This window comes from Cygnus olor, chromosome 25 (genome assembly GCF_009769625.2).
Source record: "Cygnus olor isolate bCygOlo1 chromosome 25, bCygOlo1.pri.v2, whole genome shotgun sequence".
In the NCBI taxonomy this organism is placed as follows: domain Eukaryota; kingdom Metazoa; phylum Chordata; class Aves; order Anseriformes; family Anatidae; genus Cygnus; species Cygnus olor.
The window spans coordinates 2260237-2284274 of NC_049193.1; the positions used below are offsets into that span (position 1 = coordinate 2260237).

Sequence of the window (24038 nt, forward strand, 5' to 3'; positions counted from 1 at the left end):
ACCCCCCCCACCCCCGGGAGCTGGGGGCACCGGACAAGAAGAGGGGAAACAATGCGGAGAGGAAAAGCAAGTTTATATATTTAGTCGGGCCAGCGGCAGCAGCCCTCCCTGCTCCTGGGGAGGAGCGGGCCGGGAAGGGAAGCGGCGGCACCGCCGGGAGGTGCTGAGCCCCGGTGCTGAGCACGGCCCAACGCCTCCCTCGCCCGCCTGCCGGGAGCAGCCCCGGCGTCCCCACGTGCGTCCGCAGCTCCCCGGGGGCGAAGCTGCCGAGGCGAGCGAGCGGCCTCCTGCCCTCCCGCCGGCTCCTGCGGGGCCGGGGCGATGCTGTGGCGCTGGCTGCGTGCGTGAGAGCCGGAGCGTGGCGGCCCCGGGGGGAGCCGCGGGACGCGATCGATCCGAGCGCTGCCGTGCTGCGGGGGACGGAGCGAAGCCGGCGGGAAGCAGGAAACGGGGAGGGAAAGCGCAAGGCTGGGGGGTGCGAGCCTGAGCCGCGCCGGGACCCCTGGAGGAAGCAGGGGCTGAGGAATACTCAAGGTGTCGAGGCTGCTCCCTGATGGTCGAGTGCCTGGCGAGGCACCGGCACATCCCAAATGCCTTCTGGCAACGGATTTCACCTGGTGCTGGGTTCTCCGGCACCGCCGCCTGCGTTCACCCTCTCCCCGGCCAGCGAGCAGGCACCTCGCTGCCCGCTGCCACCGCGGAGGGGGGACGCGGCGCCCCAGCTCTGCGTGCTCCCTGCCCCGGGGAGGGTTTTGGCAGGCAGACCTTTACCCCAAGCACGGGAACGGGCGCCCACCCTGCCCCTGCAACGGCAGCGGCGCGGGGAGCAGCGGCAGGCGCGGTCTGTGGGACGTGGTGGCAGCCGGGCTTCGGGGTGAGCCTGTCCCGGCACCGCCCGGTCCTCGGGAGGGGAGAGCGGAGCAGACCCGCCTGCGTGCCGCGGGGCTCGCTCAGCTTCGCCTTCGCTCTGCAAATCCCCAGGATTTGCTCGGTTCTCCCCTCCCGCGTGCGGGACGCGTCGCAGATCCTCTGCCCCGCAGAGCGGAGGCTTGCTGCCCGCTCGGCCTGGCACGGGGAGCCGGGGTCCGGTGGGCTGGGCAGGCTGCTTGGCATGAAGCTTTCTTGACACCAGGGCTTTGCTCACAGAGGGCGCTTGGGTTTTGCAGGTGTACAGCCGTTATCATCTTGGTTTTAGCACTCTCCAGCTGGGCTGGGTCCCCGTCGCTCAGAGCTCGTCTTCAGGGCCGGTGGCTGGAGGGCTCTCACGCAGCCTGTGGCAGGAATGGTCTCCGAGGGTGATTTTGACGTGTGTAAGAAAAAACAGTCCCGTGTTCCTGTGTGCTAAAACTAAAATATAAAATACACCTCGTCCTAGCAGGCAGGGGATTGGCGTCGGCTCTGCAGGGTAGTAAAGATGCATGGTGTACACTTCCCCCGGGGCACCGGGGCGGAGAGATCTCAAAATGTGACTGGTTCCGTGTTCAGCCGTCCGTCCGCAACCCTTCCGCGCTGCCGCGGGTCCTACTCACTGTCACTCTTGTCCACCAGTACCGCGTCGGACTCCTCCGTGATCTCCAGCAGCGTGTGCATCTCGGGGCTCTCCCCGCGCATCAGATCCGAGTTTTCTCCCTCCTCTCCGCCAACCTCCACCAGCTCCGTGGCTTTGACTTCCACCTCGCCCTCTCTTATCTTCTTGACGTGGAAAGTGAAGGGTGGCACTTTGTAGACGGCCGTCTTGGACCTGGCGTAGATGGTGTGGTCGGGGGTGAAGGACTTCCTCAGCTTGTCCCGAGAGGTCTTCATCTTCTCTCTCCTCTCGTTAGTCACAATCTTGGTGCCCAGTTTGTTCATCCTCTTCTCCAGGTTGTGGCGGGTCTTCTCCAAGTTGTGGCGGGTCTTCTCCAGGTTTTCCTTGGTCTTTAGCTTAGTCTTCTCCATCTTCTCCTTTGAGAAGGCCTTCTTAAAGTCATCCACTCTCTTCATGCCGCTCCTTTTGATGCGCTCTGCCCTTGACTCCTCGATAATCTCCTCGATCTCCACCTCCTCATCCGAGGAGAGCTGGATGTGATCCTCCTCCGCGTGGTCCTCACCAGCCGGCACCTCCTCACCCTCGCCTTCCTTCTCTTGCTTTTCACCCTCCTTCAGGGACTTGCTGATGCTCAGCTTCGAGGGGAGCTTCACTTCATCCTGCAAGACACAGAGCGGAGCCAGTGAGACACGCACCCAGCCTCGCCAGCCCCCGCCACGCTCCGCGGTGCTGCCGAGCACAGCGACGGCTCGCGGCCGAACAAACCCAGGCAGCCTCCGGCCCAGGCTCATCCTCTCCGTCAGCACACCTGATAAATTACTCTAAAGAGGATCAGCTCTGTCCCACTGCATCTTACGGCTCTGCTGTATTTCAGCTCCCATACACCGCTCTGCGCGCGCCGGGCTGGTTCCAAACCCACCGCTCACCCCGGCTGGGCGAGAAGAGGCAGGCGAGCACTGGGACTGGAGACTTCTCCCTTTCTCCTCTGCCCCTGCCACAGCCCCGTCCCCTCCTGCTTCATCCTCCTCCCAGAGCCCCCAGGTCCGACAGGCTCTGTCTGTCCCCTCGGATCCTGCAGCTGAGCCCGCCCCCACACGCAGAGGCTGCTCTGCCCACGTCCCACGCCGCGGGACACGGGCGTGGGGAGGACGAGGCAGCAGGACGAGCCGTGGAGAATCCGTAATCCTGCAAACAGCGGGGCAAAGCCAGAGCCTCCCAGGAGCTTCCCGCTGCACGCCATCCCTCTCCCTCGCAAGAAGCGAGCAGCAGCCTGCCCAGGGACCAGCGGCTGTGGGACAGCCCAGGCGTCCTGGCTGCTCGCCCCGAAAGGTGCACAAACCTGCGGGCAGGGCAGGGCAGAGCTGCCCTGCAAGGCGCACGGCGACGCTGCGGCTCTGGGGCTGCATCTTCCCCCCCCCGCCCCAGGGCTCCTGCAGCAAAGGAGGGAAGGAGACGGGCAGCAGGAGCCTGGGAGGAAATGCCAGGCGTTATTTATAGCCCTGCGCCTGTTGGCTCAGCGTGCTGGAGCACAGCACACCTCCGCTGTGCACCTAAGAAGCACCCAGCAACGGCGCTCGTGCGTGGGAGCGGAGACCGGGAGCTGGAGCCATCGAAGCACGGGGAAGCCGTCGCAGAAAGCTCCCAAACCCAGGTCTCCTGCCTCATTCCTGCCTTTCCAGCCCCGGTCTCTCGGCCGAGACCCCTCCAGGGCGGAGGACGTGGGCTGTGTCTGCCCGGTGGGCACGCAGGCTCCAGCCGCACCCAGCCCGCAGCCGGGGTGGAAATGCTGGCAGCTGGCAGCGGCAGCGCTCGCTTTCCCAACAGCCCTTGACCGGAGCGTTGTTTTCGCAGAGGTGTGCCTGCACCACGGCTGGAAAGCTCACACAGGGCTGTGAGCCGAGAAGCAGCTGCCACAGCGGGCACTCGCCTCTCTGATTCACCCCCGGCACCGCCTGCCCGCAGCAGGACGCTGCTCCTGCTCCCACGCAAGCTGCTGAAGCATCCTCTGCCCCTCTGCCACGTTGTGTTCCCCTGCGCCTTCCCCTCCCCATCAGCCCGAACCCCTTCCTGCGGCTTGTCTTCTCCTCCCAGTTCTCCCAGTGCGGCACTGGGCTGCAGGTGGCAGCACAATCCGGCCCCGGGCACCCGGGCGCGCCGCCCAGCCTGGCCTTGACCCCTGGGTCTGCGCTCAGCCTTTCCCAAGGCCTGCAGGGATCCAGATGTGGGGCTGGGCCATCTCCCGGGACGGAGCGTGCAGCCCTGTTTTTCCCATTTCAGCGCTGGGGAGCTCGGTCAGGGCTTTGTCTGAGCCAGTATCCGAAGGAGGCAGGAGGCGACGGGTCCTGAGGCACAGCGGGGTTACGCTGTCTCTGCTGGGGACAGAAGGCAAATTCATTCAGCTTCTCCGCTCCCCTGGGTCAGCCAAGTTTGTGATCCCCGTGGCAGAGGACAAGCATGTGCACAGGAGAGGCGCTCGGGCCAGGAGAGGGGCACAGGTCTGGGGCGGGATTGGTTTTCATCCGAGCAGCACATAGCGTGCGGCCCTGCCGCGATGAAATCACCTCTGCGTTCCCAGCACAGGCTGGAAATAGCCCCTCACTGTACAAAGCCTCGCAGCTGCGGGGCTGCAGCCCACGGCCCAGAAATTTATTGCCCGAGTTGTTTTAACCTACGGAGCTGGGAGGGCGAGGCGTGGAGCAGCGAGCCGGGCACGGCCGGAAAGCCAGCAGGAAGGAGGCACGGCCGCCCCTTAGCCCGAACATGCACGGAGCGGAGTCTGCGGGGCTGAGATCGGGAGAAAACTCTGCGGGGCTGAGATCTGGAGGACTCGGATGGGTTGAGATCTGGAGAAGACTCTGCGGGGCTGAGATCTGGAGAGGACGACAGGAAAGCAGGACGCCCAGGTGCCACTCCCAGCCCTGCAGGGGACAGGACTTGATGGGAGCAAGGACCAGGGGTCCCAGCACAACACCGGCTGTGGCCACTGCACCGACCCGGCCGCAAGCCAACGAGCCACGCAGATGTCAAGAGCCAGGACGTGCCGGTCATCACACCGTCAGAACAGCCCCTGGGGACAGGTCCCTGAGGAGCCACGCTGCCCCCAGACCTGTTTCTGTGCAGGTTTCTTCGGCGCTGCCTCTGCGCCAGCCCGGCGGGCCCGCGGCGGCCGGGGACGTCCCGACCCCTCGCGCGGTGCCAGAAGGGACAGCGCGTTCGCACGCCACGCGAATGGAATGCGAAAGTCAGATGTTTTCGGTTGTTTTCTCATTCTTCCCCAAGAACAGCGCTGCCCCTTGGGCAAGCAGATCTAGAAATGAGAGGGGATCTGAGGACAAGTGTGTAAACGGTGACAAGTGAGTGCCACGGCTCAGCGAAGGGGTTGCAGTGCCGTGGTCAGAGTGCAAAGTCTGGGGTCTCGTTCCTGGATTTTATTCGAACAGAAAGCTGCAATGGACGAGGCTCTTCACCCCTTGAACCTCATCTTGGGTCTCAGATGCTTTTTGGAGGTAAAGGTGACGCACCAACACGTGTTTTCTCCATTTCATTAGCCGCTTCAGGAGAAAACAATGCCCACGCTCTCAAGAGGGCCAGGTCAGGCCGGAGTAAATTCCCACCGCTAGGAAGCCGGGACCACGTCCTCCACAACAACACCTGCTGGAGCAATCCCCGAGACTCGCACAGACCCTGGCCCCACGGAGCCAAGAACATCAGGAACTCCAGCACTTCCTTCCCTCCCCGTCAACACAATGAGCCAGAACAAAGGCATCCCCTGCTCCCCCTGGCACGACTGTCACTGGAAATGGGCCATATCCTGCGCGCTCCGATACCTATCAGCCCCTTGTTAACTCCAGAGCATGTGCGTCCAAAAGGAAACACCAGCACAAAACCCCCACGTCTGCCACGTAAGATAACCGCCTTCCCTGGTGTTAGAACCATCAAATTTTGTCTTCTCGCTGAGTTTTTCCGATGTAGCTGAACGGGTCGCGGCGGCAGCTGTGATGTCCCTCCTGACAGCCCCAGAAATCTGCTCCCCTCGCAGGCGTGAAGGTGCAGTTCCCACTGGGCAGCCTTGCTCCGGTTGGGGTGAAGGTGCCGCTCTCGGCAGCCCTTCCCATTGCATTCTGAGAAGAGCAGCTGACCCTAATTCCCCCAAACTGTACCCATTTACCCATTTACACGCAGCCCAGAGGCACTGTGGACTCAGACTCTGCTCGCACCTCTCTCAAGGCACCCTTCTTGCTCAAACACTGAAGTCTCCGCACAGCTCTCTCCGTAAGGAGGCCCCCACACGCCCCAACCCCAACCCCGGGCCGTTTCCTAGAGCTCACCTCCAGCTGTGTTCGGGAAACCCTTTGCAACTCTCCCCTGTTCCCTTTCCAGCAGGGCCTGAAAATGAAGGCAGGGTGGCCAGGGGGCACCGTGCCCACTGCAGGGCCTTCACGCCAGCCCGGGGGCTCGGGGCAGCACCTCTCTTTTTTATGATTTCTGGTACGATTCCTACATTTTTTCCCTGACTCTTCTCCAGCCTGACCGCTTACCCTAGTGGTAGATAACCAGCTGGAGGACAGCTGCTGGATTTTCAGCAGCGTTTCATGTGGGTCGCTTTCCCGACTTTACATCGACCCGCACTGAGGAGCGTTGCTGCTGACCGAGCTCCGGGTTTGGCACTGGGCACGGGTGCGAGAGTCACCAGCAGCTCCGGCGTGCCGTGGCGGGGACAGGAGCACTGCTGCCGAGCATCCCCAGCGTGTCGCTCCCAGCTGCACCCAGGCGCTGCCCAAACATCCCAGCAAGGATCTTCTCCTCCGTGCCTGGTGGGACAGGCGCGCTCGGGTCCCCTCCCCACGCTGTGACAGCAGCGAGGGACAATGGGGATCCGCTGGAACAATCAGGAACCATCCCGGGGCCACGGGTGGCTGCCGCACAAATCCCCGCTCAGGGCAAGGCACTGTGCTGCGTGCACTTTGTTGCGCTCGTGACCCGTCCAGATGAGCCACAGTTTTAACAGCAGGCATTCCAACCGCTCTATTTTTACTGGGAAAACGCTGACCCTTGAAGTGGGCGAGTCCAAAGTCCTGGGTCTTGGCATCCCTGCGTGGTGGGGCGTCCGAACGCTCCATCCCCATCGGCAGATGCAAACCAACCCTGTTCTCTAAGGCAGCCTGAGTCCAGCTGGCACAAAGACAGCGGGTAAACAAGATTTCGCAGCAGATTTTTATCCCGAGACAACAAAAATCTTCCTGCTCTGTGCACGCAGCACAGATACGCCCAGCACCGTGTGTCCGTGCGTGTGCTGAACCGAGCAACGAGCCCCTTCCAACCCGACGTGCTTCACGTTCAGCTCCGGCTCCAGTTCGACCGTTCCGCTTTACTTTCACCCCTTTACAGCCTGCCGCCCCAAAGCCCGTTTCATAATCTGACACGTGCAGCTGCACCGTCCCTTCGGCACGGAGCTCCCCGGGGAAGCAGCTCACTTCGGGACGCTCCTTGCCCGCTCGCGGAGCCCGCGGGACCGGCAGCCTGCGCGCCTGGAGACCCGGGGGCACCCGGGAGGGGCTCGTGCACCGTCCCCAGCTGGCTGCCAGCTGGCAGGGGGCTGAAGCGCTCTGTGTTGGTTCTGCTTCAAGCGATTCAAAGCTGTTCGGGTCTCCGCTTTGCTCCGCTAAGCGGGCTTTTTTATCTGGCTTTGTTTTGGAGCCCCGAGTTCCCTCGCAGTGAGTCACCCGGGCCGTGCACATTCCGCCTGGTTGCCACAACACAAGTAAACACGTCCCTTGTCACACGCGGGGCCAACGAGACACAACGCTGAGCCGCGTTCCCAGCCCCGCGGAGCTCCTGAAGGACTGCAGAATCGCCAGCAAACCTGGGGAACGCTCCCAAAGCTCGCGAAGGGCCCCTGGATTGCTGTTGAATAGAGGGCTCGTTTTATCAGCATGTTAAAAAAAAAAAAAAAAAAGAGTCCCAGCACTCCCAGCCGGTCTGATCTCCAGTTCGGAGGTTTAATGGAAGGACTGAGGCATTTTTCACACGCGCATGCTAATCACATCTGCAATTCATTTCGTTCAGCTATTTTTACACGACTGCAAGAGCACACGGGGTTGGGTTTGGTTGACATGCAGCTGTAACATGCAGAGCACGACCAGCTCGCATCCCCCCGTCCTCCTGTGACCAAAAAGGGCCGATCCTGGCTGGCGGTGGCTGGGCCTGAGCTCGCTGCACCCCCTGCGCCCTTCCCCTGCCCACCCAGGGCAGGGCAGACAAGCTGTGGCCCGGGGGAGGCTGCGGGAGGAATTACAAGCATCTGGGCAGAAGGCAGCCTTCCAGGTCAGGCCGAGCCCTGCCAGGGAAGTAAAAGTTCTGCGCTCCCACAGCCGCACGACCTGCTTCGCTCTGCCAGTCCTCTGAGGATGCTTTGCTGTGCTCACCTTCCACCAGTGTCAAGGGAAGGAGGATTCAGGTATTGCTGCGTAACAGCAACATGCCTGATAGCCACCTAGGAGAGCTCGGGGACTTAAAGATGCCGTGCACGGAAAAGAGGAAGGCTGTGCTTCCTTCTTTCAGCACCTTGCTGGAAAAGGCTTTTCCTTTGGAGATAATTGCTTTCAGGCTCTTGTTGTATCTCTAACGATAACTGCGGGGTTCTGCTTGCCTGTCATTTTAAATATCTCGTCACTCTCCTTGAAAAGGAAAAGTTTTCACTGGCAGCTTCTGCCAGATACCCAGATTCCTGTGCTGAGTTCACCTTTGCCTGGCTCTCCTTCTGGTCCTTTCCTCCTAGTGTAGTCCCTAGGGAACAGAGCCCGGCACTGAACAGAAACGGGTGCTGCACTGTTCGCGTGGGACAGATTTAGTTTTACGTCATGCAGTTTGTGCTATTTAAAACAATGACTCCAAACCATTTCACAAACACCTACAAAAACCTTACGGCAAGTCTGAGGAGGTCGGTATTGTCAAGTCTGGATTTCAGAGGGAGAAACCGAGGCTCAGAAAACGGGCAGGATTTGCCCAGCCACGGCACGACTAACAGGGCCAACTGCACCTGGCTGCCAGTCCTCTGCGCAAGCCGTACGGCAATGCCTCCCTCCCTGGTGGCAGAGGTAGCGTGAGACAAGTCCTGTAATGCCTGAGAGAAAATGACAGCTCCTCAGCTCCCGTCCTAACACTGGCAGCAGCATGCAGCAAACAGCGAGCGGATTAGTCAACAAGCAGAGGCACTTCTGGCAGCTGCAAGGATCAGCCTTGCAGGTCTAAAGGCTTGCAGCAGCCTCAGACAGGCGGGGAAGGCAAAGGCGCTGGAATTAGCAGCTTTCAGAGGTTCAGAAGAGGTTCAAAACAATCTTCAGGGGTTCTCCTCCGAGGCCCTAAGACTGCTGCCTCCTCTCACGTCTTCTGCTGGGTTGGGCCACGGCACTTTGGGCAGCGCGGGCGTGGGGAAGCGTTCCTGGAGAGGGCTCAGAGGGCAGTCCCTGGCGCAGGCTCACAGGGCACACTCTGCATCTTCTCGGGCTGAGGTGAGGAAAACGGCATTTCAATGGCCGGTGGAAAGGAAGCACAGTGGAAAAAACTTACCGTCTCCCCGCTGGCCGATCTGGTTAGGAATATTGCCAACAAACATAATCCCCGTTAGTGTAAGCACAGGCAGAAGGGAAAGACACGGCGGGATTTAGCAAAGGGAGAAGGCAGGCAGCAAAATGTGACAGAAAAGACAGTCAGCAAAGATTTATGAGAAGGAAGAGTATCTTCCTCTACCTCACAACAAGCCCTAGGAAATGCAGAATCCCCGCTGTGATTTCATGCACGTTTATTTTGAATGCTGCCTTAGGGTCAGACCCTGCTCTCTTTTCACGCTGCTGTTCAGAGTGGTTTGAGATAAGTTGTGCTGGAGATATCTCCACTTTGTTTGGGTGTAGCTGAAAGCAGAGTTTGTTTCGATGTGTGAGATTCTGAAAAGACAGAGACTGTAAATTCTGTATTTGTTAACTCAAATACACGAGCTGGAGAGATGGAAAAAGCCGTGTGCGATTCCAGAACTCCATCCACCCGGCTTTGTCAGAGCACTGACAATGCCCTGAACCAGCTGGACAATGCCCAGCAGCTCAGACAGCTCCGCTCAGCGACGCAGCAAATACGCTCCCCGCAACATCAGAACCCTCTCGTCTGCTAAACACATCCTGAGGACAGCGGGTGGCTACTCAGCAGCCCGAGGAGCAGCTGGCATGTAAAATTAACCCCTCCAAATGCAAAAAGCTTGGCTTTGACTCTTACGTTCCAAAAGTTGGATGGATTTTGTCTCCAATAGTGTCACAAGAGGTCCAGAAAAAGAGAAGCTTTGAATCCTTTGCAGTACTACTGAACCCTGCAGTGAGAAGTTACCAGAACAACGCTGCTGAGACAAAGGAAAAGCTCTAAAATACGAGGGGAAAAAGCAAAATAGTTTGGGATTAGATAAATGTTAAAGGGATAAACTAATTCCTTCTCAAGCAGCATCTCCCTGACTAGCAGAAGCTGTTCTACCCTCTGTAATTTTGTGCATTGTGCAATCTTTCTGGCACCTTTTTCGAGCAAGTATCTCTAGTTACTCCGTGTCCTAGGAGTTATCTCTTAAAAGGCCGTATCTTCTTCATTAGCTGGTGAGAATGAGCAGCTTGGTACAGGCGCTGGAGCAAGTTCAAACTTGATGGTGAAGAGCCAGGGAGGAACGGTGCAGGGAGTCCTCGCTGCGAAGGAGGCTGTGTTTGGAAAAAACGCTTTTGCATAACAGTGAGTCAGAAGAAAGGCAGGTCTGTAGGAAACAGCCAAATAAATAGACTGCAGAGAGAAAAGGCTTTTTTTTTTTCTCTCTCTGTCAGAAGAAAAACGTTTTGATTCTATTATCAGTCTGTTTGCACAACCTGCTCCTCCCGGATAAACCTGTCCCAACTGATTAATAACTCCAGACCTATTTCTGAACAGCAAACCAGTAAAGATGGGCTTTGCCTTACAGATGATAGGCAGATGGATCGGTGCTGATACTGACATTTGCATCCTCACGTAACAGGTACAGACTAAACATCCTGAGACTTTTTATTCTAAATATTTGATTTTCCCTAACCGACACGGAGCATCTTTGTCTCTGGTCTTTGTCTTATCTCGCAGCTGGACAGCGCTGGGCAGGATTCCTCAGATACTTTATAACTTGGAGAAAATCTTCCAGAACTAAGAGGACAACATTATCCCAAACAGGAAAAAGAAGGCTAAGCATGTTGCCTCAAAGCCTAGGAGGCAGTACTGTGCTTTATGCTGGTCACAGATGCATCAGAGTGGAAACTGCATCCATCTCTACTCGCTACTTGGATACAGACAGCATTTTACGCTTCTGGCCAGTGCAGCAGAGCAAGAAGCAGCTTCCACGAAGACGCAGGAAAAACCCCCAGCTGCACAAAGTCTGTGCGAGTCAAGCAGCGAGCTCTTTGGAAAAACGGCTCTGCTGGAGCTTAGCTTCTCGCTCCTCGCACCCGCAGAGCCCTGCAGAAAGGAGCGTGCCCTGCCTGGAGCTGGGATGGAGCGACCGTGCTCTGACTCACCCGCGAGCAGCTCAGTGCCTGTTTGTGAGTAATGCTGGAGGACGCAGGGGGAAGCGTGCCAGCCAGCGCGTCGCGCTTACTCAAAAGCATGAGAGCAACAAAAATGGGAGAAATGGAGATGATATGCAGGAACGCCGCTTCTTCCATGATGCTCGCATCCCTTCCAGTGTTCTGCGGGGCCTGTTACACCAAGCAGCCTTCACCATCTGCTCGGACTCCCTTCCAGGGAGGGGTGCAGTCTGAGCACAGACCGGCTTCTTGAATCCTTTGGCTTCTAATCCCAGACCTGCAAACCGGGTTACATGTGGCCTCGATGGGTTAATTTGTGTCTGCTAAGCACTCCAATCTAGCTTACGAATGGGAAAATGAACCGCGATCTCACTGGAAACTAGAGCACAGCAGCCACCTTGCCCAGTAAGCACTGCGGGCAAATTCTGCTCTCGGTTATTCTGCTGTGTGCAGCAGCCCTCCTGGCATCACAGACACGATGACAAAGGCTCAGATCCACTGCTGGTAGGCACAAGAGACGCCTGCGAGAAGCATATGTGATTAGAAGGAATATTACCTTTGGTTTTATTTTTATGAGCCACTAAAAATCTAATCTAACCCTATCTCAACTGGCTGAGAAACCTCTGGCCCTTTGCTCTGAGACGATTTATTGCTGCACAGCTCAGTGTGTGACTTTAGTGCTGAAAGGGTTTCAGCAAAACAAACAGTCCTGGCACTAGCTGCTTATAAATAATACCTGAGGGATGAAATATTAATGAGGTTGATTCCGAGCTGCAACAGAGAAACCCATGATCCAGAGCTGTCTTTTGGTACAAAGACTGACAATTTGCACTGGGGAAAACCCTGGAAACGAGAGCCATTAACATCCTGAAATCCTTCAGGGTCACAGTCTCCTCTGAACCATTATCTTGAGACTTTTATAATCCAGCAACACGCAGAGAATACGAAGGGATCGTTGCCCATCAGGATGTCAACACGGTGCCCTTACAATGGAGGGAGAACACACAGCTGAAGTCGGGGCTGCAGCCCGAAGGAAACGACTGGAACAAGATTTCCCCCCTTCCCCAGGTTGGCAATCTTTCACCTCTCATTTTGCTACTTCTGTGGCCAAAAGTAGGAGAAGAGAAGTGAAGATACAACAGCTTTCTGGGTTGATATTCTCACAAAAAAAAAAAGTTGGGCAAACTCCACTGAATCCAAGCTCTGTAAGGCACACGGGCTGTTATTTGGGACGGCAGATCGCTCCGATTATCACAAACTCTCTGCTGTCCTTAGACTCATATGGTTTTCATTTCAGAACAATTAATTTGAAACAAAACCGTAGCTGGGGGCAGCCAAAATGCTGCTGAGGACGGGGAGAAAAGCGACAGCCCCGGGGAAGTTGGGTGCGGCTGCTGCAGAGGCGGGAGCTGCCCGTGCTCCCTGCGCTGCCGGCGGCTCTCGTCCCGGAGCCCCACGCTCTGCTTTGGGGAGCGCAGCCCCCAAAAAGCTCAGATCTGGCTTCCGAATCCGCCACAGCAAGGCGTGGGTTTGAAATTCATCCCTCCTCCCTGTGATCTTACTGCTCCCGTCCGTATAAGGCCCACTGGAGGCACAAAAGCCAAGCTGTGCTATTTATACTCCCCGTGCAGCCCTACCTACCCCACTCATTGTACCGCCGGCGGTCACTTTCGGCCCTGCTGCAGTAACCACCCGGCCCTTCCCCGGGAAACTCCGCTCCTTGCGGGGCTCTGAGCAGCTGCTGGGTTCAAACAAAGAGCAGAGAAGTCCTGCAGGAGCTTCCGACCCTGCGAAACCATCAAGGATTTGTATTTCATATCAATGAAGCTGTACATCACGAGCCAGGCTTTCCCTAGAGCTCAGCTCCCACATAAGCCTCAAAAGAAAGGACCGGCACATTTCAGAAACTCAACACCTAATACGTGTGCCGAGGGCTGCAAGCGTTCAGATGTCTGGCTGTAAGAAAAACCAGGCCCTTGACATTTACAGAAATAGGTTTAATTGTCAAAAAAAAAAAACAAAAACATTTGGAGGAAAAATCCCGTGCTTACATAACTGCTGACACGTGCTGCTCGTCCGATGAATGAGGCGCCCTGTCTGGTCTGAGCGCACAGCTTTGTGCGTTAGACTCCCATTATTTCACCGCGAACTGTAGTAACCAGCCCAGTTTCCTCTGTCTAAACCCAGGATATTTGGGATGAAGTCACTCCGTTTTGTTTTCATTAGCAGCCACTCTAACCGGATTTGGTACTTTGGTGTCCTAATTTCTCTGCAAGGCAGGAGCCTGGGACAGAAGGCACAGAAGGAGTACTGAGGAGCTCCGTACGTGCTGCTAACAAACACACGCAGCCATCCGACATCAAATGTTTTAGGAAGGAAAGTCCAGTTTCTGATAAGAATGCGGAACTTCTGCTCACATGAGTGTTGTCACCTTTTTTCAGTGGACTCGTTTTCAAAACCAAAAGTTGTGGCAATTTGGAGGAGTTTTGTTTTGTTTTTTTTCAAATTTCATTTTCGATCTAATTGCCCAAGTTAAGCCCGTAGGAAAACTCTTACCTCGGCAGAGATCAGAGCAGCCCCCGACAAAACCAGGTCAGAGTGTATTTGAGAAAATGAGCAAAAGCAAGTGTGCCTACATCTGTCGCTGCAGGTGATGTCCATAAATGTTCCGTTTAATGCCTTGCTCTCAGCAGGCCCCCACGGACGTGATTTTCAGTACTGAACTTCTCCCCCAAATTTTAAAACTAACACAGACGCGCTTTAGGCTCATCTCCACAGGTCAAGCCAAATACAATTTGATTTTCACTTCTTCCTAAGCTAACAGCTAGCAAAATCTAACACTTGCATGCAGTTTGACCTCTTCTCTCAAGGTGCCAAAAGGTCTTATTTGCACTCCTGAAATAGTCCCTTCCGTAGCTGCTGGAGACCCAGCATTCATCCCTGAGAGAAGAACCAAAAATCTATAACCTGGAAAGAGCTGATTTGTCTGTAACACCTTTTATTTCTTCAAACCTTAGAATCATGCAATATTAAATCTGTTTAGAGCATGACGACTGTTCTCCTCAGCTACCTTGCTTGAAAATAGCCATCGCTGTTTTTATGTAATACTTGGTGTCTCGAGTTTGTCTCTTGTCCAGAAGAGAAGACTAATAAATCTTTGCATTTTTATCCACAGCAACTGAAAATGCAATTACGCAGGGAAGTTAATCACAGCTTTCCAAAGGCAGCTTTTTCTGAGTTAGAAAGTAGCAATAATGTTGTTCCCCATGACAGAACTAATTAGATTTCCAAGAGACTACATAACTCAAGCTTTGATAGGCGGTTGGATCTTCAGAAGCAAAACACTGAATTAGACAAAAGTTATTTTGTAATTTGGCTGTTTGTTTTTATGATAGACACAGTTAGGAAAAAATAGTAATTTCCACATTTAAACCCCCAGGGTGGAGGCCACTGTAAAGCTTTGGCTTTACAGACTGTTAATACATTGCAAATATTTCATCATTATTAAGACTGAAACACAGAAGGATATTAGTAAATGGGTAATCTGGAGAGAATCAGTAAGGCTTCTTGCAACAAACAGCATCGTTTGATACCAGTAAAGCAGCACAACGTCATCCTTGGTTTGATAAATGCCTCTACGATGTATACACAAAAACTATCACGTCTATCCTTGTCGAGTTTTACTATTTAAATGCATTAGAATAATCTGTTTTGCATAATTCCAGACAAAGTACCACTCTTGTCATTGATATGCCTAGAATTGCCGACAGCAATAAAATATACAGATGAATAAATCAATACACAAAATTGTAACCCGATGTTTTGGCAAATCTGCTCTGCAATTCCCAGTCAGCCTGTGTTAGAAATTTGTGAAGACTGGCATCTCCATAATTACAGTAAGATGCAAGCTCTAAAAACACCGTTGTCCCAGAAAAAAAAAAAAAAAAGTAGGATAAAACTCCGCAAAGCCTAAAGCTACACTTCCCAAATCCCCCCAGATGCTTAACTTCCACAGAATAGAAGCTTTTCACCAGTAAGAGAGACTCTTACATACAACAGATGCTTTTTCCTTACACCAAGCCACACCGTCCGGGTTTCTGTACAATGAAAATCTCGTGGTGATCTTTTTATGGAGTTCAATCTACAGATTAACGCAGCTATGAAAAAAATATATCAGTTTTCTATATGAGAAATAATCACTGCAGCTCTGAGACAGACTGTAGACTGATATAATTTAGGAATATTTTCTGTTGACCAAAACTATGTTTCTGCTGTATGCAGAGAGCAGTGGTTATGCTGCAGAGGAAGGCAAAAATACACCACGTTCTTTGAGGGGATTCCCTGTGGTCCTAATCCTACAATCCAATTTCTCGTTGCATGGGTCTGCCTTTGTCACAGCAACGCAGCACAAGAGTACTCTAGATAACCGTGTTTGTTACTCAGTCACATTAATATTCTTCTTGCCCAGTTCTTTCTAGTATTCACACATCAAAAACCCATCGTGGATTTTATTGTAAAATCCCTGATGCAGTTCCCTCTCATCTGATTCACTCAGAAGTTGTTCTGGCCTCATCGCATCAGTGTCAGTTTTGCCCCGATTTCCTTTAGAAGCTGATTTGTATTTTTTAAATTCAAAGAAAAATTTTACTTTACATTCATGAGCAACACCAAAACCAAAAAGAACAGCTCACAAACTGACTATCTGCCAATGTTTAGGATGCTTCCAAAGGACCCGGGAGCTTGCCAACTTCCTACCTATTTCCATAACCACAAGGAATGTTTTGTTTAAACAATTCCCTTCACTCTTCTCATTTTGTAACGTTTGTGGCTTCTGCAGGACATGGAGAGTTCTATCGTATTTTTCCACGGTTAGGTCCGTCCTCCCAAAAAAAGCCTTTAAGGAGCTTGCAATAAATACAGCTATAAAACTGGTTAGGTTGCCCGCAGGATCTGAATATGCTCGCATGCTTCAGCCTTTCAGGCACGATAAAACTACAAATGCTTAAGCTCTGATTCACAGAGTTACACGGGCCCCACACTTGTTAGATTCCTGAGCCTACTATGATAAGCTCTCCCTTCAAACACTGTAGTGAGAAGTGTTTTCCATTTTTTTTTCTGGTTTTCTTCTCTCTCTTCCCGGGATCAGCACTAGACACTTCTCTATTTGTCCCTGTCGCTGTCTAGTACTAACCCCGAGGCTTCCAGCTGAACCATTAACTATTTCACTCACTTTTCTTTCGTGGCCCAATATGAGAATTTGCTCTGACAAGGAAGACTAGCTCCAAACAGGAAAAGAGAGAAACATATTCCTCCTTCTCCTCTTGTTTAATATTAAAGGAAAAATCCAACCCTTAACACGGGGGATGAACATGAAGCAAACTAAAGCAGTTACGGTAATTAGACAACTAGAGGACTCCAGACGTGCAGGTTACGGTGACGAGAATGTGGAAATAGTTCCAACACAATGGCAAAGGCAGACCCAAGAACTAATGAGCTCATGCAATTGTTCTGTATTTTCTCTAATGGCTCTGTCCTAGCCAGTGAGATTAACCCCGGTGCCGGGGTTACTGTGTCTTGTTGTTATAAAATGCATGTCCCAAATCTGAAATATTATCGCTCTCCACGGAGCACTACACATGTTGCCCCTCAGTAGAAAAGACGTTAGCGGACAGATTTACCACAGAGCCTCCCAGACCCCAGTGCATTCCTGTTTGTTTTTTTTTCAGTTAAGCAGTAAATCGGGTTATTTTGATACTTCTAGTCCTTTGCAAGAAGTGCTTAGGGCCGTTCTCGCTATTTTCATTATAATTCCTGTTAAATGCAGCGACTCTCTTGGGACACACAGACGGCACTGAAACATGAATGAGAGCTATTTCAGACCCACCTCCGTTTGGAACACCAGCCAGTCAGGGGAACTGGGGCGAGTAGTGGACCGTGCAGTGTGTCAGAGCCATCGGGGATGAAAACACCCACTGACAGAACATAAAGAAGTCGCGGAATAGCTCCTTACCTGGTAGATCATGACTTTGAAATTCCTGCGTTTCAAGAGCTCCGCTTCGTTGGCCTCCAGCTTCTTTATCTGCCCAGCCTGCTTCTCCAGGTTCTGCCGAACCGTCTTCACGTTGACGCTCACCTTGCGCACTTTTTCCAGCATCTTGTTCACGGTGTTACTGGTGGTGGTGTGCGCCTTCGTCAGCTTGGTTAGCTCTCCTTGGATGCTGGTCACTGCGCTATCCATCTCTTGCTGTCTCTCCTCCAACTGGGTTTGGGTCAGCTGGATCTGATCCACTGCCCCGATGATCTTGTCCAGAAGGGTCAGCACCATCACGCCGTTGATCTGGTCTGATTTGATGGGTTCTTCAGGCGTTTGCTCCTCGGAGGCCTCGGAAGCAGTTGGTGGCTCGATAATTTGCAAAGTAGTATCCTCCATGATCGCTAGCGCAGCCCGGGGACGCTGTCACTGCAGGGAGAGAGAGGAGGGCAAACTAAACCCGAGCCTCAGCTAAACTCTGTGCTGGGAGACACGCCAGAAATGGAGAGCACAGTGTGCGGAGGTCTGTGCTGAAATTCAAATGGCACAGCCCTGCAAAGCTGTCCAGTGAAACTGCCCTGCAAAATTTTCCAGGCTTGCAGGTCATTGGCTGACTCCACCTCGGCTATATAAAAGGAGCCCGCTGCCAAATGCCTGATGACCCACCCTTTCTGAAATGATTAAAATAGTTGGAGGGGAGGCGATGGCTTTGCATGCAAACACAGGCACGGCTCAGCAAGGAATGCAAAGCTCTGGAACTCAAAAACCTCTTCTTTACCATAAGTCTAGAGGCATGATAAGCAATGAGAGGAAAAAACAAAAACCTTGAGCAAACGGCTCGGGAAGCTGCTGGAAAGAAAGAAACACCGCAGCTGTATATATTAAAGGAAGGCTGGGTTAAACAACTGCACGCGTTCAAGTTCAGCTGGAGAATTCAGATCTTTTGCCAACAGTTAGCCTTTTTTCCAGGATTTTGAGAGCCTGATTTTCAACACTCTGTAAAAAAAAGCTGTAATTTGGATTGAGTAGTTACGGCACATAACTCCTGGGTCATAAAAACGCACGCTCCAGTGTGTGTGAATGTAACAGTAGGAGTGCCCCCGGTGCAGGCAGAGTGCACCACAACTCTGTACAGATTTAACGCAAAAGGAGTAAGAATAATTCACTCCTGAAGTGGAGCAGCTGGCCACTCCTGCCTCAAAGCAGCTCTCTCAGCTCTGCAACCCTCAGTCACGGACAGATCTAGCCACCAGCCCTAAATGCAGGGCACGCTTCAGCAAATGCCATACAAAAATTCACCTGTAAGTGCTCACATGCACTGTGCTACGCAGGGCTTTACTGGATAAACAAACAAAACAACAACAACAACAAACCACCAACCCATTTATTTCGTAAATTAACAGAGCACAGAACGCTTTGGAAAACGAAGGCAAGGAATAACCCGTATTTTGCTGACTTTTAACCTCGGGGCTGGCACGAGGCACGTTCTAGACTCTGACACAGTGTCGGCAGAAGTTCACAGCTTGTGGGACCAATATTGCCTGGGGACCACGGGGCAAGGAGACGCTCGGGAGGAGCTCCCAGTGTCCACAGCCCACTAAGACCAAGCACGGGAACACGAAGAAGGAAAGCTCATGTCTCGGGAGCGACCCTGGATGGGGTCACTTCGCTACTCCTGTGTTGGCTCAGCCAAAGGAACGCGGCCACCCATGGATGGGCCGAGCTGCTGCTCAAGGCGGCAGAAACCCTCCCAGGCTCCGAGGGATCTCTGGAGGGCTGTGGGCACCCTGGCAAGGCTGCAGGTTCCCCCTTGCCTTGATAACACATCCTGCCTTGGGTTGGGGTCCAGCCCGCCCTTGCCTTTTGCCCCAGGCTGGCAAATAAAACAAATGCCCGACAATTTTTGTCCTTTCCAGGCTCACAGCCTCCCTCGACCAGCGCTGGAAGAAGTCCCTAATTCCTAGCATACAAGCTGGGGAACCCACTACGCACAAACAGATGTATAGGGACATTGTTTCACGAGGAATGCTCGCTGCACTCAGCACTTTCCGTGCCCCCGTGCTCTCCGTCGTGTGACAGCTTGCTTTTTAGGGCCGTTGTACCCACACCGCGCCATTGATCTAGGCCGGGTTTTAGTAAGCCGTGCTGTGCAGCCTCCACTATGGCGTTATGTCACGTATTAAAAATAGCTTGCTTGTCTACACCCTGTTTTTTTTCCTGGAGGGACCTTTTTTTTTCCTGCGCGTTTATTTCCAGTGTTTGGTGCTGATGAGTCAGCCCCGTGTAAAAAACCTTCCCCCCTGCCAGAGCGCGTTGTTTCTCACCGGGGATCTCTCTTCAGAGCGGCTTCCCGCAGCTGTCTGCTGGGAAGTTCCATCGCAGGCCGGGACGCGAGCAGCGCGCCGCTCTCGTCCCAGCTCTGCCCTGTGTGACTTCGGCGCAATCGCTGCGCCTCAGTTTCCCCAGCTGGGAATAAAAACCACCAGCAGCAGAGCGAGCGCATCAATCTAGACAGAGAGAGACAAATCGTCAGAGCAGGAACTTGGTTTCGGTCTTGATGCTCAGGAGGACGCACCAAGAGCCACGTTCTGTGCTCCCTGAGCACGCAGCAGCCCCGCCCCGCGCTAAAACGCGATGAGTAATTTTCTGTCTTGAGCCTAATTTCATTTCAGCCATTTTCCGCAGCGGAGACATACCGGGAAGAGCCAATAGGTGGCAAACCGCAGCCTTCCCTTCGGAGCCTTCACGCTGGTTTGATCCCAAAGGGCAAGTGAAAAGCGTCTCGATCTCTTGTAGCGCGAACAACGTCTTGGTGCTCTTATTGCGCAGACACAGTTTGAGCCTTGGATCTTCCACGCCTAGGCTGCGCCACAGATATTGAAATATCCCAGAAAGATCTCAGATCATTCGAATATCTCAGCAATTTCACGGCGCCACCGCGGACTCTTTATATAGGCAGGGGACAGGCAGTCCTAACAAAAACGAGAGTGACTCAGGTTCGGAGAAAAGCCGCCAGATGTACGCAGGACAACAAAGGAAAGCAAGGCGCAGCATCTGCTTCCACATCAGCCTCTGGAAGTTCCTGTGACCAGAGGAAACCGCTCAGCTCGCTGACTTCATAAATAGCAAGACCCAGCTGCCCGGGGCCTGCGGGAACAAGGAATAGCCGCAGCTTGCAGCGGACAGGGTCTGTGTTAAACAGTCACCGAGAGCAGTTGACACAATTCGTGCCTTTACATTTAGCTGAAGCGCGGAGGGAATGACTGGACAGAGAGAAAATGTGGCCCCTCTGTCCTCCAAAGAAGAAAACGTGCATGGGAGCTTCGTGGATTTTAACTTCAGACCAACTCATCTGTGATTTCTGGCTTCCTTCCCAAAGAACCACGTTTCCAGTAACCGCCTGCTGCAGGAAACCCCTGGCAGGCCGCAAGGTTTCTTGTATTTCACTGGGTTTCTGTGTCACGGAGCTGGACCCCACGGGTTCAGCCTTCAGGCTACCGGAGGGAGTGCCCTACCCACCAGGACGTGCTTCTTCAGCACTGGGGTCTGGCTCAGACGAGCTCTGCGTTTTGCTGTTTTGCTCTTTTATTTATTTTTTTACCCCGTAATTCCACCGACTCCAGCTAGATAACGCCTGTTCCAGGGCAGCCCAACGGGCTGGAGGGGGGGGGGGGGGGCCGCAGGGGGCTGGTTACAGGTGCACGAAGTGAGCGCAGAGCACGCGGGAAGGGCTGGAACGGCAACGGGGGGGGGTTGGGTGGGGGGCTCTGAGAGAGGGGGGCTCTGAGGGAGGGGGAGTTCGGGGGGGGGGCTCTGAGGGGGAAAGCCTTGGGGGGGCTCCAAGGGATGGCCCTGAGAGAGGGGGAATTTGGGGGGAGGGGGAGGCCCCAGGGAGGGATCTAAGGAGGGGGTTTCTGAAGGGGGGGGCCATAAGGGGGGGGAGGGGGCTCTGACGGAGGGTTTGGGGGGGGGGGGTGCTCTGAGGGAGGAAAGCTCTGGGGGAGGGGGCCCCTGGGGGGGTTTTGAGGGGGGGCTCTGAGGGAGGGGGAATTTTGGGGGGAGCTCTGAGGGGAGGCCTCAGGGGGGGCTCTGAGGGAGGGGGGCTCTGAGGGAGGGGGCCATCTGGGGGGGGATCTGAGGAGGGGGCTTCTGAGGAGGGGGGGGCCCTAAGGGAGGGAGGGGGCTCGGAGGGAGGGGGGAGGTCTGAGGAGGGGAATCTTTGAGGAGGGGCTTTGAGGGATGGGGGATCTGGACGGGGCCCTGAGCGGGGGGGGTATCCTGGGGGGGGGGTCTGACGGGGGGGGGCTCTGGGGGGGGGGGGGCTCAGCCCCTAGGCCGTGCCCCCCCCCCGTGCCCGCCGCCCCCCGAGGCCGCCGCGCTCAGCCGCAGCCCGGCCGCACCCTCACACCTCGCCCACGTGCCCCGTGACGTCACCGCTCACGCCACGCCCCCCCTCCCCCCCCCACGGCGTCACGAACAGGCTGGGGCGCGGTGCCGCCCGCAGCGGGCCCCTCCTTCCCCCCGGCCCCTCGTCGTCACTTCCGGTGCGGCGGCGGCGCCGTGCGTCGTTGCTAGGAGACGTGCGCGGTGACGTCAGGGGCGGGCGCCGCGGTCGATCAGCTGGTGGCGGAGCTGCGGCGGCGGCAGGTACCGGGGCCTACCGGGGCCTACCGGAGCTCACCGGGGCTCGCCCCCCGCAGCCGGCACCGGCGCTGTGAGGGGCTGGCTGCGGCCTGGCAGCCCCCTCCCCCCGCCCCCGCCTCCCTTCTCCCCGTTTGTCCCCTCAGGGACCCCGGCGGCGCCATGGGGGAGCTGTTCCGCAGCGAGGAGATGACCCTGGCGCAGCTCTTCCTGCAGTCCGAGGCCGCGTACTGCTGTGTCAGCGAGCTGGGCGAGCTGGGGAAGGTCCAGTTCCGCGACGTGAGTAGCTGCTGCCGCCGGGAAGCCGCAGAAAGGGCGGCCCCGGCACCCCCCGGCCCGGTGCCCCCCCTTAATAAGACCCCGGGGGACCTCCCCCCAGTGCCCGTTGGCTTCCCCTTGCCGCTGCTCCCCTCGGGGGGACCTTGGCGCTTGGGCGTCGCTGAGGAAATGTGTCTCTGTCTTGGCAGCTGAACCCGGACGTGAACGTGTTCCAACGTAAATTCGTTAACGAAGTCAGGAGGTGCGAAGAAATGGACCGCAAGCTGAGTATGTTTGTCACTGGGTTTTCACGTGCCCGTAACTCTGGGGCTTTTACAGGAAGAAATTAACGCAGGTTAAACCTGCAGCACCCTGTTAAAAGGCAAAATGCAGAGCAGAGAAGTGAAGGCTGCCTTCCTTCTGCTTATCAGCCAGCCGGGCTGCTTCCAAGGATTCATTTCCTTGTTGAAAGATGACTAACCAAATTAGACCGTGTTGGAATAGCAGGTGAAAGGGCGCGTGGCTACTAACCAGCCTAGGTGGGGGTTAGCGTGGTGATAATTTGACATTGAAGGATCTTTTCAGTTAACATTAACGGTGCTATTTCTCCAGGGTTTGTTGAGAAGGAGATTAAAAAGGCAAATATTCCTATCATGGACACCGGTGAAAACCCAGAGGTGCCTTTTCCACGTGACATGATTGACTTGGAGGTAATAATGCGTCTTAAGACTCAAGTAGTGTTTGACTTTAGATGAAAATAGGTGACGTTAGCTCCACTGATAGATATAGAGAGACTTTCATGGTAGAGATGTCCTCAGTGGTCACTTGAAACGCTAGCTGTGCTGGTTCACATCAGTTTGACTTTGATTCACGGGCACTGTTTTGCTTGCATGTTTATCCAAATGTGATTAGAAGCGAACGCTTGTAATTTGGCTCACTTGAACAGGTGAAATGCCACCAAAACTGTTGGGCTTGCATGATTTATGGTGGGTCTGTGTTGAAGTTATTAGGGGTTTCTAATGATTTGAAGAACAATACGTAAGTCCTGTCTAAAATAAAGAGTGGCTGAGTATGAAGTGTGTCAAGTTGCCTGAAAAGAGTGTTTGGAGATGGTGTCTTTATTTGTATGCAAACTGCATGTAAATTATTTTAATAGGCTTAACAGCACGTATTTATAGAATTGCTTTGTCATTTCTTTCTCCATCTTGCAGGCAAACTTTGAGAAAATTGAAAATGAGCTTAAAGAAATCAACACAAACCAGGAAGCTCTGAAGAGAAACTTCTTGGAGCTGACAGAGTTAAAATTTATACTGCGTAAAACTCAGCAGTTTTTTGATGAGGTCAGAATACCGGGAGTGGGGTTAGCACTTGGGTAGCAGGTTTTTCTCCCACAAATTACCATTGTTACTCTCAAATATATTTTTAGTTGCTGTTTCAGACAGCAGGGTCATTTTTCTGCTTTATTTATGAAAGCTTCTCAAATTATTTTCCGTTTTTCATGCAGTACACATAGCTGCCCATGATTTGCCTCTTGTGATGTCTTTTTTTTTTTTTTTTTATCTTAAGCAACGGTTTCACTAAAAACCATTGAAAATAAATAAGGTACTAGTAGTTCTTAAAGAACATCAACAGACCAAAAATTTTGTGCTACAGTGAGCACTTTCTTCACTGGAGAAGAGTTTCTTTGGTACGTATGCAGATAAGCAGTTATGCTTCACTTACGCAGAGGAATTACAATGAAATTTAACTTTTCAAACACTGGAATTGTAAGCAGATTACTCATTAGGGACGAAATACAAAGTCTATTTAAGGTAATGCATTTATTTATTAATTTTATTGAGTCTTGGATCAAACCCCCAAAATTTTCAGAGGTAAGTACAAGAGCAAAAACAACGCTTAAAATAGCCAGCATTTTGTCAAATAAGACCTAGGTTGGAAATCGGCATCACTTTCTTTCTCTGATGTCATTCACCATACAGTGGCATAAAGCCCGAATGAGAGAAGAGTT

At 53.8% G+C, this 24038-nt stretch overlaps 2 protein-coding genes across 10 annotated transcripts in view; one reads left to right on the forward strand and one right to left on the reverse strand.

Moving 5' to 3' along the window:
- Window positions 1-56: 56 nt before the first annotated feature.
- Window positions 57-20198, reverse strand: CAVIN1 (caveolae associated protein 1). The gene is made up of 2 exons (XM_040536866.1): window positions 17111-20198; window positions 57-2187 (listed from the first exon to the last, which is right to left on the reverse strand). Exons 1-2 carry the CDS (start codon window positions 17528-17530, stop codon window positions 1522-1524), a joined length of 1086 nt encoding a protein of 361 aa, XP_040392800.1. The 5' UTR covers window positions 17531-20198; the 3' UTR covers window positions 57-1521.
- A 1413-nt stretch (window positions 20199-21611) lies between these two features.
- The window catches only part of ATP6V0A1 (ATPase H+ transporting V0 subunit a1), a 30850-nt gene continuing 28423 nt past the window's right edge, over window positions 21612-24038 (forward strand). For 4 of the 9 annotated variants that reach the window (XM_040536598.1, XM_040536596.1, XM_040536597.1 and 1 more), the window contains exons 1-5: window positions 21654-21778; window positions 21919-22051; window positions 22240-22318; window positions 22643-22740; window positions 23242-23370. In XM_040536598.1, coding sequence (XP_040392532.1) covers window positions 21935-22051; window positions 22240-22318; window positions 22643-22740; window positions 23242-23370 — 423 coding nt within the window. In that variant the 5' untranslated portion in view covers window positions 21654-21778; window positions 21919-21934. Of the gene's footprint in view, window positions 21779-21915; window positions 22052-22239; window positions 22319-22642; window positions 22741-23241; window positions 23371-24038 lie in introns of all 9 variants that reach the window. The other 5 variants (XM_040536594.1, XM_040536599.1, XM_040536601.1 and 2 more) reach the window with 2 other exon arrangements.